The sequence below is a fragment of the Centrocercus urophasianus genome, unplaced genomic scaffold (genome assembly GCF_019232065.1).
Source record: "Centrocercus urophasianus isolate 14NV4802_14NV808 unplaced genomic scaffold, USGS_Curo_1.0 seq_14, whole genome shotgun sequence".
NCBI classification, from domain to species: Eukaryota; Metazoa; Chordata; class Aves; order Galliformes; family Phasianidae; genus Centrocercus; species Centrocercus urophasianus.
The window spans coordinates 31477926-31492048 of NW_024884586.1; the positions used below are offsets into that span (position 1 = coordinate 31477926).

Here is a 14123-nt window from a genome sequence, read left to right on the forward strand (position 1 = left end):
TTTTAAAGCTATTCTTCCTTGTCCTATTGCTATCAGACCACGTAAAAAGTTGGTCTTCTTCCTGCTTTTGAGCTCCTTGCTCTTCTCCAGGCTGAAGAAGCCCAGATCCCTGAATCTTTCCTCACAGTAGAGGTGCTCCAGCCTTCTGAGCATTCTCATGCCCTCCTCTGGACCACTCCAACAGCTCCACATCTTTCTTGTGTGGGGGCCCCAGACCTGGATGCAGTACTCCAAATGTGGCCTCGTGAGGGCAGAGCAGAGGGTGACTATCACCCCCTTAGTCCTGCTGCCACCCCTTTGTTGATGGAATTGTGTGCTATGCTGTCAGCCAGCAGTAACGGGCCATGTCCTGCTCTCTCTCCAGCCTGCGAAGCTGCTGCCCCTGCTATGATGCCCGGGCAGATCCCCGACCCGTCCCTGACGGCCGGTGCACTGCCAGGGCTCGGCCCTTTGACAGGACTGCCTGGCACCACCCTGACAGCCGAGGAGCTGAAATACGCCGACATCCGCAACATTGGGGCCATGATCTCACCACTCCACTTCCTGGAGGTGAAGCTTGGGAAGAGACCCCAGCCTGTGAAAAGCGAGGTGAGTCCAAAGGCTGCTATCAGAGAGCTCGTGCATTGCTTTCCTCACATCTCTGGTGGACATGAGCCCTTGGTGCTGCACAGCATCTTTCTTGTGTTCTCGGCTCATGCTTTAGCTGGCTTCTCGATCCTCACTGCTGTTGAGTGTTTGCATCTCCCAATGCCTGCAAACAGAAATCCCTCAGTTTGAGGCCCTAGTCTGCTACTTCTTTAGCAGCTTTTGATCTGCAATAGCCAGAGAAGCCCTGCAGCTGGCTGGGAACGTGCTAGCACTGGAAAAGGATGTGGTTAGGATTCAGCTGCAGGCCTGATACCTATAGTAAAGCAGCACTTGTGGTAAAGCTGTGCCTGTGTGTCATACACCAAACAGTGCAATACTCACATGGCTGTATGTGCTGTGGAGCAAAGAGAGTCTTTAGGCTGTGTGCTGCCCTCCAATGGCGCAGCTCCTTCCCTCTGGGGCACCTCAGAGCTGGCCGTACAGCAGCTGCTTGCCCTCAGTACCTGGGGATGGGCATGCAGTCCCACCAGCTCTGCATAACAGCACTGAATGTGCTCTAAGTTGCTTGCCACTGTGTGGAGGAAAGACGAGGAGAAATCCACTGACAGCCCCTGGACTTCCACTTTGCAGCCTCCTCCTCTCCTGCATGGCCTGTGGAGCCAAGGAGTCAAAGACGTTAAATGGAGCGTCCCTGGCACGGGCTTTGCAGCAAAAGCCTAGAAGAGCTGAAGCAGTGGCTGCTTATTCCATGAGTAGCCAAGAAGCAACCCACGCATAGTTTTGCAATGCAGCCTGCAGCTGCTTTCCTCTTGTAGGGAGTGGGAGCCCAAATAGTCTGGGCACCAGCATGCCCTGCCCTATGCAGGGAGGACAGACAGCTTTCTCTTCTGTGCTGTGGGCAGCAGCATCCTCTGGCATGGGGTGTCTGTCTGTGGCAGAGCCTGCAGAGCTCTCCCATTGAGTGCTGGGCACTGATGTGGGGGAGGTGGGGACCCTTGCTGGCAGCCTGTGCTCCTCCTGGGGCAGCTGGAATAAGGTGCTGCCAGGTTCTTCTGCCTCCAGAACCCTCACAGGATGTGTTCCCTGGGCCAGAGGCAGCAGTCTTGCCTCGCACATTGATGCCAGCCCCTGTCCTGGATGCCACTGGCTGGAGCAATTCAGGAGGCAGCACAAAACCTCCTACCAACAGGGCTCACCTGCAGATTGATTGCTGCAGCATGTTATGGGGGATTGATGCACCATCATCTTCCCTTGTGCCTCTAACTGAGCTGAGTTCTAACACCAGGGCCACGTCACCATTTTGAGCTGAAACAGAGGTTTCAAAAGGAAAGAAGGCGGCTTTCTTGAAGTCACAGGACTTGTGGGCAAGAAAAAGCGGAGTCAAGTGTTCAAGTTCTGTTATCCCTGTGGGCCCTATCTAAGGGACATGGCCCTTTGCTGGTGCTTTGTGAGGTGCTGGGGAAGTTGAAGGGGACAGAGGAATCGGTTGACTGCTACTGAACAGACCAACTGGTATGGAAATGTAGGCATTTCCAGAGAGACAGTGAGGGTTGCACTGTTATAGGGCATGGAGTTAGGGCTTTCCTGGTCTTTTCTTCCAGTGCCATCGCTGGCCTTTGGTGTGCAGATCCCTCCCTGGTTCTCCCAAGTGTAGTGCGGAAGATCCCACGCACTTCTGTGGCAGAGGAGTGATTGCAGCCCAATGTTCTGGGAAATCTGTGCAGTTTGTACTGACTTTGCATAATATTTTTCTCTGTGTAACACTGCACATTTGGTATAACGTTTGGGAACTAAGGTATAGCAGATGCAAAAAGTGTTAGTGCTATGAAACTTGGGCATTGTCTTCTGAACATTAGACATGCAGCTTACTTAATTCTGCCCAGACAGTGTTTCATCCCATCCTTGCATGTCACGTTGAAATATTCTGATTAGTGGAACTCGGACTACAAGAATGTTAGCAGCTTGCCTGGATTAGACGATGGCCCTTGCAGCCTTCATTTCCTGCATCAGTGTATCTTTTCTGGGACACCTTGGCACCTTTCACCATCACTTTGTGGCCTTTGTACTGGAGATCTACAGCTCCATTTGAGGTCCCTAAGCCCAAGAGTGAGCAATTAGGCTGCTCAAATGGTGTGTGCTGTGAAAGGCTCCACTAGGAGATAGCTTCTAAACAAACTCACCTGGGGAGTACTAGAGAAAGGAGGATGCTACCTTGTCAAACTGGAGTTGCCTAACAGAACATGCAAGTAGGCTATGGAAGTGATAGTAAATGTTTCTGCTGCTATATTTGAAAAGATTATGCTGTGGGATGTCACTTGGTAGGAACGAGGCAGCACATTCTGAAATCTCAAATTTCAGAGTCCCAGGCCAAATGTGGATGATTATTGTTTGTGGGTCTTTAATGACAACAGTGTCTTTTTCTCCTATATCTGTGTCCCGAAGTGCCACAGGATGCTGAATTTGAAGGACTTTTTGACACACAGAGTCTTCTTGAGAAAGAGTTGGTTTGAGTCCTTGGGTGTAAGCATGCCATAGGCCACTTACACAGGCTTTGTAGTGAAAATCCATAAGTATTTTGATTATGGGTTTTCAACTCATAGGGCTTATTAGCCTGGTCTGAGTGGTTTGAATCAGATTACACTGAGCAACTGAGTAATGACAGGCAGCGCTGCTGTGCCCTGCTTCCTTAGCAGGGATGCAGCATCTGTCCCTAGCTTGCTGAAGTGGCACAGTGACTTGACCAGCACTGAGGATAGAGCACTGGAAGTGCACTGGAAGTGGGCAGCAAACAGGCTCAGCTGGGAAGCTCTTCCAGGTGTCTTTGCATCCTGCCCGTACGTATGTGTTTGGAATGTGCTTGGAATACTCAGAATGGTGCCTCTAGATGTCTATATTTGACAAGCTATGCTGTTCTGGCAGCAACGTACTTGGTTACTGGTGAGGATGGGACCATGTTGCTGGTGAGAGTAGTGTCAGGGCTGCTAGGGGCTCCCAGCATCCTGCCATGCCCCTCTTGATGCTCTGACCTGGACTTGTGCGTCTCATTGCAGCTGGATGAGGAAGAGGAGAGGAGGAAAAGGCGCCGGGAGAAAAACAAAGTAGCAGCAGCGCGATGTCGTAACAAGAAGAAGGAGAGGACGGAGTTCCTGCAGCGGGTGGGTGCCCTGACCTGGAGGTGGGCTTGGAGCCGAGGGCTCTGATATCTCTTTGTGCTGGAGCAGGAGCACTGTGTGAGCGTGGCACAGGACGGCTGGATGCCTGCTGGCCCCCTGCCCAAATTCCAGGAGGTTTCCTCATTCAGAGGCCAGATGCCCTCTGGTGGTGGCATTTAGGTTGGATGTCATGGGGAAGTTCTTTATAGAGAGTGGTGAGGTGCTGGAACAGGCTGCCCAGACAGGTTGTGGATGCCCCATGAACACACTAGAGGTGTTCAAGGCCAGACTGGATGGGGCCTTGGGCAGCCCGGTCTAGTATTAAATGGGGAGGTTGGTGGCCTTGCATGTGGCAGGGGGGAGATCATGATCCTTGAGGTCCCTTCCAACCCTGGCCGTTCTGTGATTCTGTGGCATCAAGACAAAAACCAATTCTAGTGCCTTGCTTTTCGGTAAGGGCTGGTGGGATACTGGCAAACAACACGGCTGTATCATTTCACAAGGGCAGGTCCTTGCAGACAGAGAGACAAACCTTTTAAAATTTGAAAATGCAGGTTCATTTCCCAACATCTTCGCAGCCTGTGGAAAGCAACCAGGCGTGGGGCTGCTGTAGTGCAGCAGAGCCCTGTCCGAGGAGAGAGCTCTATTTCCTTAACCTGACACAAGGTAATGGATTGGGTAGGAGCTGCTTGGAGAAGCCCGATGTCTTGGCATGTTTTCAGGCTGCTCCTTTACAGCAAGGGTCGAGTAGTGGTGGCTTGTTGGCCAAGTATTTCTCTTTGCACCTTGTCCTCATGGAGCAGTCACATGTGGTTGTGTTTCTGCCATGTCAGGAGTCTGAGCGCCTGGAGCTCATGAACGCTGAACTGAAGGCCCAGATAGAAGAGCTGAAACAAGAGAGGCAGCAGCTGATCCTGATGCTGAACCGGCACCGTCCCACCTGCATCGTTCGGACAGACAGCATCAAGACTCCCGAGAGTGAAGCCAACCCGCTGCTGGAGCAGCTGGAGAAGAAGTGAAGGTGGCACTGGAGGAGGAGACCGGCACGGGGTCTTCCGGAGTCGCTAATGTATGTATCGTATGAAGAACTGTGCACCGAGGCCTGGTGCATCCAGGACCCGATGGGCTTCCTTGGGAACTATGGACCAAAAAAAATTTGGGGACAGAGAAGATTGGGAATCTGTCAAACGTCAACTCCGTGGCTGAACCCGGGAGCAGGGCTGGTGGCGCGGGCGAAGGCAACCTCTGTGTGATACCTCATCACAGCCCTTCAGCCTGTTTGTGGCCCTGGGGACCCACGGCGCACAGAGAAGGAGGGGGCGGGAGAAGACCTCCCACTCGGCCCTCTCCCCCACAGCCCTCAGAGTGCCCGTGGGGCGCAGGGACGTGGCCTGCCCGAGCCATCCCCACAGGCTGCCGCCGCACCCGGCGCACGCTCGGCACGGAACCCAGCTGCAGAACCGCAGACACTTGACGCGCCCCGTCCGGTGGCAGGCCCGTCGGGGCCCGGTGGCGCAGGCGCCCCCCACAAGCACACTCTCAGTATAATGTTTACAGCCCAGCTGTCCGTGTCGGCCGTGCTTTTGAATGCACATTTTTACACTTTTTTTAAAGATATTTTTTACAAAGTTTTTATACGGCGATCTCTATATGGATTTATATAATCACTAGATGTGATCCCATAGAAACGTATGTTACGATGGTCTGTTTGTTACAAACGCATATGCCGCAGTTATCTCCACTGTGTTACCTGTCTGGCAGTGGGCTCCTTCCCCAGCGCTCTGGGATGGAGGCCCAGCAGCACTCTGCAGTGCTGCCGCTGCCGCCTCCATCCATGTATGTCCTTCATAATATTCAGTTCTGTATCTCCCAGTAAATGTTACCTTTATGTACTTCGCCCTCCTGTGCTCTGTCTGGATCGGTCTGTGGTGGGCTTTGGATGGAGCTCAGCCCCATGATGGCAACCATGGGGCTTCTGAATGTGCTGGCCATGCGGGAGGCTGATTCCAGAGCTGTTTTGGCGTTAGCTGTATTGAGGGCATTCATCTAGGGAAGCTGAGAACGTCAGAGGTAGCTCTGACGGCTGTTAGTCAAGCAGTAGCCCGGTGCTGTATCTTAATGGACAGGCAGGACATGATTTGCAGGCAGGAAATGCAAAGGTGGGAGATGTGGGAGATGATCTCATCCTTGCTTCTTCCTAGGTTCAGCACAAGTGCCACAGCTTGAGCCCCTTTAAGGAAGACAGAGAGGAAGGGGAGCTGTCGCAGCCTCAGAATGGTGGTGATCCCTTTGGGAAAGAGGGTAGGATATAGGTCCTGTGGGCCTCTGCTGGTTCCCAGCTTTCTGAGAAGGCTGAGCCCTGCCAGTGCTGAGCACAGAGATGTGCAGGATAGAAGGTAAACAGCCAAGTGGCACTCAGGTTCTAAGACAAAAGGGCTCACTGAAACTGAAGGAGTTGGTATCCTCAGGTGTATAACCAATGCCTGTCACTATGTAGGTGTGTTTCTGAGTCTTACAAAGGCAATGGGAAGTCACCTTGTGGGCAAGGAAAGCTTCATCTCACTCATGGAACACCACTGAGTGGTGGTGTCCTGCATGTTTCTCAGAGGAACCATGGTGAACCCTATCTTCTCCCAGTTCCTTTACCAGTGTGGATGAGGAGACTTTGATGCAAACTGTGAGCTCTGGTACCCAGTAATGCTGAAGTACTGTTGGGGACAGGATAAGTTTGCCCTAAAAGTGGTAAGAGCCCTGGAGGTGGCCTTTTCTGAGCATAACTTCTTCTCTGGCGCACATTTATTTCTCTGCAGACTCCTTTTCCATCTCCAGTGCAGTGGAGTGCACTGGAATGTCAGTATGCAGTGTCTCATATTAGCCCCTTCTCTGTTTGTTTCTGGATTTCCCCTCCCTTTCTATAACTTCTGTCTCTGGGACCTCCCAGAATTCTGTCAGCTGCCTTATTTAGTGTAAGGTATGTTGGATCTGGTACAGGCAGTTTTTGCCACAGGAGGATTTGCTGGCTGAGGTGTGCTAGAGGGACGTGCAAGGAAGGGATCTGGAACAAAGCTGGTGAAGAAAGGCAGTGTGTGGCCTGGCTCCCACTGCAGCTGGACGGCTCTGCTCCACGCTTCATTCTGCCCTGCAGCAGTGGCTGAGGCCTGACCCTATTCTCACAATGAGCCAATGTTGGCACTTCTAAGGAATGCAATGGCTCTCACCGAGCTGTGCTGAAAGAGGCTGCAGAACATTTTCTAGTCCTGCTTCTCTCTTCAGGACTTTATTTTTCCCTGCAGAGCATTGAAGGTAATGAATTTCCAGGCTCTTCCATGTATCAGTTTCCTCTTTCCTGGTGAGAGCAAGCTTCTTGTGGGACATCAGATGGCCCAACCACAGTCATCGCATACTTCTTGCTTGCCTGGACAGCCCTCGTGCTCATCCTTACATGGAGGGCCTGTGTGACTCCCACGCACCGTTGCCCTGTGCATTGCCGTGAGTGCAGGCAATGGATGGCCCTTCTCTGGCCAACAGCCGTACTGCACTGAAACTTCCTGCTATGAAAACAGTTGGCTTGAAAGGGAAGTACTAGATGTCCTTTGAAACCAAGCACACTGGCAGGAGACAGCAAAGGCAGCAGCAGTGGAGTGGTGCTGGTTTAATGTGCAGCACCTCCTCCCAAGGCTCAGGCAGAAGCATTCTGAGCCCCAGCAGTGCCAAGACAGGATGTGCCTGTTTCCTGTATGTCTTCAGAGCAGCCTTTTGCTGCACTCTGGTCAGTGCTGAAGAGATTGCCCTTCAATTTAAGGCATTGTTTTTCCAGAGCACTTGGTTGGACTGCAGCCCAGTGGTGCATTAGAGTGCTATCTCCTGGGGATGTGCAGAAGCACGAGCATGTTCCAGGTGTGAGCCCGCCAGGCCCATAGTGTTGCATCTGAGTCCAGCTCTTATTCACCTTCCAGCGCTGGGCCAGCCTGCTCCTTGCTCTGAGCCAGCCCAAAGCACGGTGGCGGTGTCATCTTTCCACTAGAGTCCCACGGGAAGGTTGATGATGGGGGATTTCACTTCAAAAAGATGCAGGCTGCTTCCCACCCGGCACCCAGCTCACTGCCCACCCGGCACACCAATGGTACCCTGAGCCCGGTGCTGCCAGGGGCCACCAGCAGGAGGGGCTGCACAGCCATGGGAGAGCCGAGGCCCATCGGGGACCCACGGGCTTCTGTCCATTTCCATCTTTGGGGAGAGCCTCATCGGCCGCTGATTTTCTTGGGGTGATTCCATGACGCTGCGATGAGCGGTGTCAGCTAACCTTTGGCAATGACCCACTCTTGTTTCCTTTTGAGCCGAGGCCAGCAGGTATTCACTTACCTTTGTCTTTATTGGTTCTTCTACTTATCTGGCTGGAAAACAACCCCTAGAAATCCCCAGCCTTGATATTTACCCAGAGACACGGAAACTGGTTCACGTGGTGCTGGTCTGCTCTGAGTGATGCCAGCGCAGCCCACAGCTGAAGTGGGGCCACCAGCATGGCATGGCTGCAGGGATCGAGAGAGTTCACCCGCTGCTTCTTCCAGCCTGGAGACAGAGCCTGGAAGCGAGGGTGCAGGCTCAGAACTGCAAGAAGAAGCACCCAGCGTGTGCTCGGTGCTACTTCCAAAGCCCCGTGTGGCTCGAAGCAAGAGCAGAGTTTGGGTATGTGTGACAGTGAGGTTTCGCTGCCGCCTGTCACGTCTTAGATGAAGCTTCAGGAACAGGATCCTTTGCCAGTAACCACCACCTTGAGCTGATGTTATCTAGTTTCTGCAGAATGAACTTGCTGAGCTGTCATCGGTATCGCTGTTGGGGGAAGTCCTGACTCCTGACGCTGCAGTTCCTGTGGCAGCTTCACCAGTGCCCTGATTCCAGCAGCACCGCCGGCTGAGGAGGATCTGCTGGAAACCTGCGGCCCAGCAAGGCTGGGGCTGCCAGGAGGAGGTGGGCGTGAGGCTTTGTGCCTGCCCTAGTGCTGGTGGGGCCTCCAGGCAGGCCAGCGTGTGCCTTTTGGTTGCTGCTGGCAGCACACTGTGCAGTGCTGCTGAGTGCCATAGCCCTGTGGCCAAGGCAGTGTGCTGGAGGGGGGATGTGGGCATCAGCAGGTGCCTCTCAGCTGCTGGGGTCTGCCATGCAGGCACACCCTGTGGGTGCCAGGAAGAGTCACTGCTGCACTTCCATAGATATCTGCTAGAGGAGACATCTCTCCTTTTTGATGGAGATCTTCCTCCTTAGCAATGTGACCTTGACGCACTTATCACTTCCAGCCTGCAGATGTTGGTTGTGTAGCAAGCTGAGGTACCAGTGAGGCATTGGCTGGGCCTCTCACAGCAGGGCAGCTGAAATATGGCTTTCTGCAGCCACTCTGCTACCAGTTGATGCCATCAGGTCTCTGGCTGATGTGAACCAGGTTTTAGGAGCAGCGTGGAGTGCCAGAGTGCCCTGCCTGCTGGGTCTCGCTGCCTGCACAGAGCCAAGTGCATGGGCATCTCCCTGCCTGATGGCCACCACATGCCAGGGCTGCTGCACCTCGTTGTTGCTTCTCACCACATTTCAGAACATGGCCAAGCACTGGCTGTCAGCCACGCAGCACGGTGAGGGTGCAAATGGGTTCAAAGCCGTGCTCAAACTGGGAGTGCCCATCTGGTGTATCCAGCCTCTGTGCAGCAGTGGGGAAAGAGGGATGGAGCCTAGGGAATGGGAATGGTTCATCTTGTAACAGTATAGATGGCTGTGGGACATCTTGCTTTGTGTGTTGTGTCACTTCTACTTGCCCCACTGTGAAAATGGGGGACATCCAAAGATGGGCACTGACCTCAATCTGTGGCATAGGAAAATTTCCCTATGTGGAGACTAAAAGTCCCAGTAATTTAGAGCGGAAACTAATGAAATGCCGCATGATAGAGATGTGTAGAGCAATGCCTGGCTTAGAGATAAGTCTGTTCCCCTGCTCACCCCCTCACAAGATGTTCAAAGAAATGGAAAGACAACTCATTTCAAACTGGTAAACTGACACACTTTTCAGAGCAGCTAATTGCTTTGTGCAAGTGGACAAGGTGTCCGCTGGCATCGGAGAGCACTGAGGATATGGTACTCATGAAAAATGAGGATGCCCAAACTCAGGTCCAAGGGTTTGGATTAAAAAAAATTAGGAAATGGCTTGGCTCTTGGACACATGCTTTGGGATTCACATGAAGGGGTGAGGGAAGGAGATTCTGCCTTTCTCTGTCCCCTCTTTGAAACTACACTGGGAGTTGTCAGCAACAGCAGGAGCTCCTCATGCTGGGGCTGAGGCTGCAGCCCCTCTCCCTTGTCCCAACTCCCAGGCACTGCTGGCCACAAGAGAAAAGGGGGGAGAGGGGGGTGGAAATGGTGAAATCATGAAGAAATAAGGGAGAAAGTGAAGAAGCTGCTGTTGGGATGGGAGTGCGCTTGGAGCAGTCCTGCTGTTCAGCCATTCCTGCTGAGAAGGGCATCTTGGAGTCTACTTGCTGCAAGAACATGCCCCAAACATATTGTGCCCTGTTCTTGGGAGGGTTGGACAGATGGTGAGGGTGAGCTTGAAAGGAGTCAAGTCAATTTAGGAGACAAGTAATGTGTTTGCCCCTGTGCCCCACGCCCCAGGGCACGGCAAAAGTGCCAGCGAGGATCAGACTCTGTCAAGCTGCAGCCATCACTTGGAGTAAAATGATTGATGCTCATTTGGACCCACTGCGACATTAGCATGGGCCTGAGCTGTGTGGGGCTGCACAGCCACGCACTGTTCCTACCTCATGGTCTGGAAATACATGAAGGAAGCTGGGGCTGCAGCCCCCTGCAAGCACCGGTAACCTGCCCTGGGTGGATCAGCCGCTCTGGTTAAACGGGTCGCTGCCCTTCCTCTTCGGGCCTTCCCCACCATTGCTGAACGATACTGCCATCGAGGTGAGTCAAACCGTCAGACAGCAGCTGTGCCCCTGCATGCACTGTGTCCATGCACTTGGATAAGTCAGACGGTGGGCTCTGTCTTGTCAGGGGAAGAAGAAAAGCCCTGATTTACCAGCGACAGGTGGAGGAGAGGCCTTCTGGAGCCCCAGGTACATGTTCATCCAGTGGGCTGAGTGGTCAGGTTTGCTCCTGGTGAGAAAGGGACTGGGTGCTTTGAAGAAAGCAGCTGGAGAAAATTTGGCCCTGGTGTCTGGGGAGAAATAACAACATACGTCAGCACAGGTCAGGGGCTGAACTGCTGGAAAGGAGCTCTGAAGAAAAGGACCTGGGTGTCCCAGTGGAAAACAGGTTGGCCGTGAATCAGCAGTGTGCCCTTGTGGCCAAGAAAGCCAGTGGTATCTCATGGTGCACTAAAAAGAGCGTGGCCAGCTTGTCAAGGGAGGTGATCCATCTCCTCTACTCTGCCCTGATGAGGCCACATTTAGACTACTGTGTCCAGTTCTGGGCTCCCTAGTACAAAAAAGACAGGGATCTTCTAGAAAGAGTCCCACGGAGGACCAGAGAGATGATAAAGGGCCTGGAGCATCTCCCATATGAAGAAAGGCTGAGAGATCTGGGTCTGTTTGGCCTAGAGAAGAAGAGACTGAGAGGGGATTGGATCTAAAGCGTGGGAGGCAACGGGGTGAGGACAGATTCATTTCAGTGCTGTGCTGATTGGACAAGGAGCAATAGCATAAAACCAGAACATAGGAAGTTCCATACAAACATGTGGAAGAATTTCTTTACAGTAAGGGTGACGGAGGACTGGAACAGGTTGCCCAAAGAAGCTGTGGAGTGTCCTATGGAGATACTCAAGACTCATCTAGATGCCTATCTGTGTGACCTGTTGTAAGGAACCTGCTTTGGCAGGGGATTGGCCTCAATGATCTCTAGAGGTCTCTTCTGGCTCCTGCAATTCTGAGAGTCTCAGTACCACACCAGGTTTTGTAATCTGCTGGCCTGGAGAGGCATGTAAGCACACACCCAAGTGCTGTGCTTGCTCATGAGCTGCTAAGCCCTGTGGCTGATCCCTTCAGCAACCTGATGTGAACACATTACTTGTGCCCCAAGACTGAAGCTCTGGGGTGTGCTGGAGGCCAGACCATGCTGAGCTCTGCTGGGACACCCTGTCCTAGAGAGCAAACGTGCAGATTAGTTTCTATAGTTTGCTTCTTGTGATGCATAGACAGGGACACGCAGAAAGCACACCAAAGACATTCAAAAAAGTTCATAGAAGTGGCAAAGACAGGTACAGAAGAGCTGTACACTGGCAGAAATGGCTTTACCTGGGCAACCTAACTTCAGCAGGCTCATACATGTGATTACTTCTGCTTTTTGCCCTAGATGACCACATCTTCATCAGCCAGGCTGGACCACTGCTGGAGTGGACCGAGAGCTGGCCTACTGGGCTGCCTGCTTTCTTACCAGGGCTGACACTCCCACCAGACAAGGAAACGAGGGACTACAGAAAGAAAGAAAGAAAGAAAGAAAAAAGGTCTCCTGGGCAGATCTTTGGTGCCTTCTGAGAGAGCTGAATCTGCCCCAAAGTGACCTGGTGAGCTGCATAAGCGAGTCTTTCTTAGGAGCAGCAATGTGTTCCTGATTTGCCAGGTCTGCTTTGTGGAAGATCTAAAAGGTTGCAGCTGCAGCCACAGACATCAGGAACTCAGGTCTGGTTAAGTGAATTACTACATTGAGCCAGAAACACTGGAAAATTAATTTTTAATTGGCTAAAATGTCCAAAATTAATGAGTACTTATGAGCGAAATCCCTCTTTATCTGACATTTTGCAATTGTAAAACAGGAGTATTTCTACCCCTTCGTGTGGAAAGGTGGATGAGGAAACAGCTTCATTAACAGTCCTCGAGTACTCACCTGGGGATGCTGAAGAGACTAGCACTAGGAAAAGGCTGTGAAGAAATAAAAAAGCAGGACATCAAAGTGGAATCAGACTACTGGGATAAAGGTAAGGCAGCAATGCCAGGGAAGGAACCTTTGTGAGTACTGCAGGTATAAAGGCCAGCCCAGAACAGTACATTGCACATGATGCAAATGCAGTGTGCTTAAGGGAGCTAATTCTGAGTTTTCTGTACTTTTGAGTGCTTGATTTTACAGCTCTTGTCATTTATAACTCATTTGGGATGTATGCATCTCCTGTAGATGATGAGGTTGTGCTCGTTGTGACTGAAAGTGCTTGTGGGATGGATGATTGGTGTGACACAGGTGGGATAAACTCAACGGGACGAAGCCCTGCTCTCCTGCTCCCCCTTACCTCAATACAGTGATATAATCCTTAGGATAGAGGCAGGCTGTCCTGCCGGCTGGGGAAGCTGCCCTGGCGCAGACAGGATTAGCCTGTGCTGCTGGGATGCTGTGCTGCAGAAACTTACCAGGTAGTGCGAGGCCTTCATTCACCACCACCACCACCACCACTCATCAGCACTGAATCCCACACAAGAGTCTTTGAACTCGAATGGGGAATATATGCAAATTGTTGTGATTGTATTGTGAGAAGGTGTTTGCATAAAATGTTACGTGTGGAGCAGAAGCAACCCCCACAGTTTACAGAAGGCTGAAGTTGATAACTTCCCTACGCTGGCTTTTTAAATAGCACTATTCACTGAGTGCTCATGCAAAGAAGATGAGTGAGAGGGATGCGGTAGGTTTATGGGGAAGCTGCAGCAGTCTTTTCTCCTGAGAAAGCAGTGTGCATGGGCAGGTGTGGGGGCTGGCTGCAGTTAAAGCCTGGCAGATGCACAATGTGCTCTCTTAGTAATTATTATGTAAATAAGTCACCTGATTTAAACCCTGGGAGCATCTCTCCAGCCTGTCCTACAGAAGCAGAATGAAACCCAGACCACTTCTGACAAAGGTTTGTTCCTCACCACTTCGTGTGAAGGGGACAGCGTTGCCTTTCTAACTTTGACCTCTTTTCAAACTCTGACCTGAATCTCTCTTACTGCCATTGAAGCCTGGCGCCGGCTGCACAGAAAACAGCTGACCACTCTTTCCATTACAGCTATCAAAGACAGCTCCTTCCTCCCCCGCCCTGCATTGGTCCCCAGGAGTTCTCTTTTCTAGGCGGAGTGGACCCATCATCTTCGCTCCTTCCTCTTCACACAGGAGTTTGGTGTGTTCACCCCATGGGTTATTTTCTTCTGGGCTTTTTCACCCCTTGGGAGGGGCAGCCATCCCCTCACCTCCCTCAACCCACCTGCTGCCTGCCCACTTGCACAGCTCCGCACTGCTGCCAACGCTTTGCTTTCAGATGGCTCTGTAACCCCTAGACTTTTCCCTGCTGTTCTGCTGCCTAGCTGGTTATTCCCCACTTCTCTATACACTTTGCGTTGCTTTACATTTGCATTTGTTCTTGCTGAGTTGCACCTTGTTGCT

At 52.1% G+C, this 14123-nt stretch overlaps 1 protein-coding gene across 1 annotated transcript; it reads left to right on the forward strand.

Annotated features, from left to right (window-relative positions):
* Positions 1–222: 222 nt before the first annotated feature.
* JDP2 (Jun dimerization protein 2) lies at positions 223–5632 on the forward strand. Its single transcript, XM_042814758.1, has 3 exons — positions 223–588; positions 3639–3743; positions 4574–5632. Exons 1-3 carry the CDS (start codon positions 235–237, stop codon positions 4757–4759), a joined length of 645 nt encoding a protein of 214 aa, XP_042670692.1. The 5' UTR covers positions 223–234; the 3' UTR covers positions 4760–5632.
* The last annotated feature ends 8491 nt before the right edge of the window (positions 5633–14123 follow it).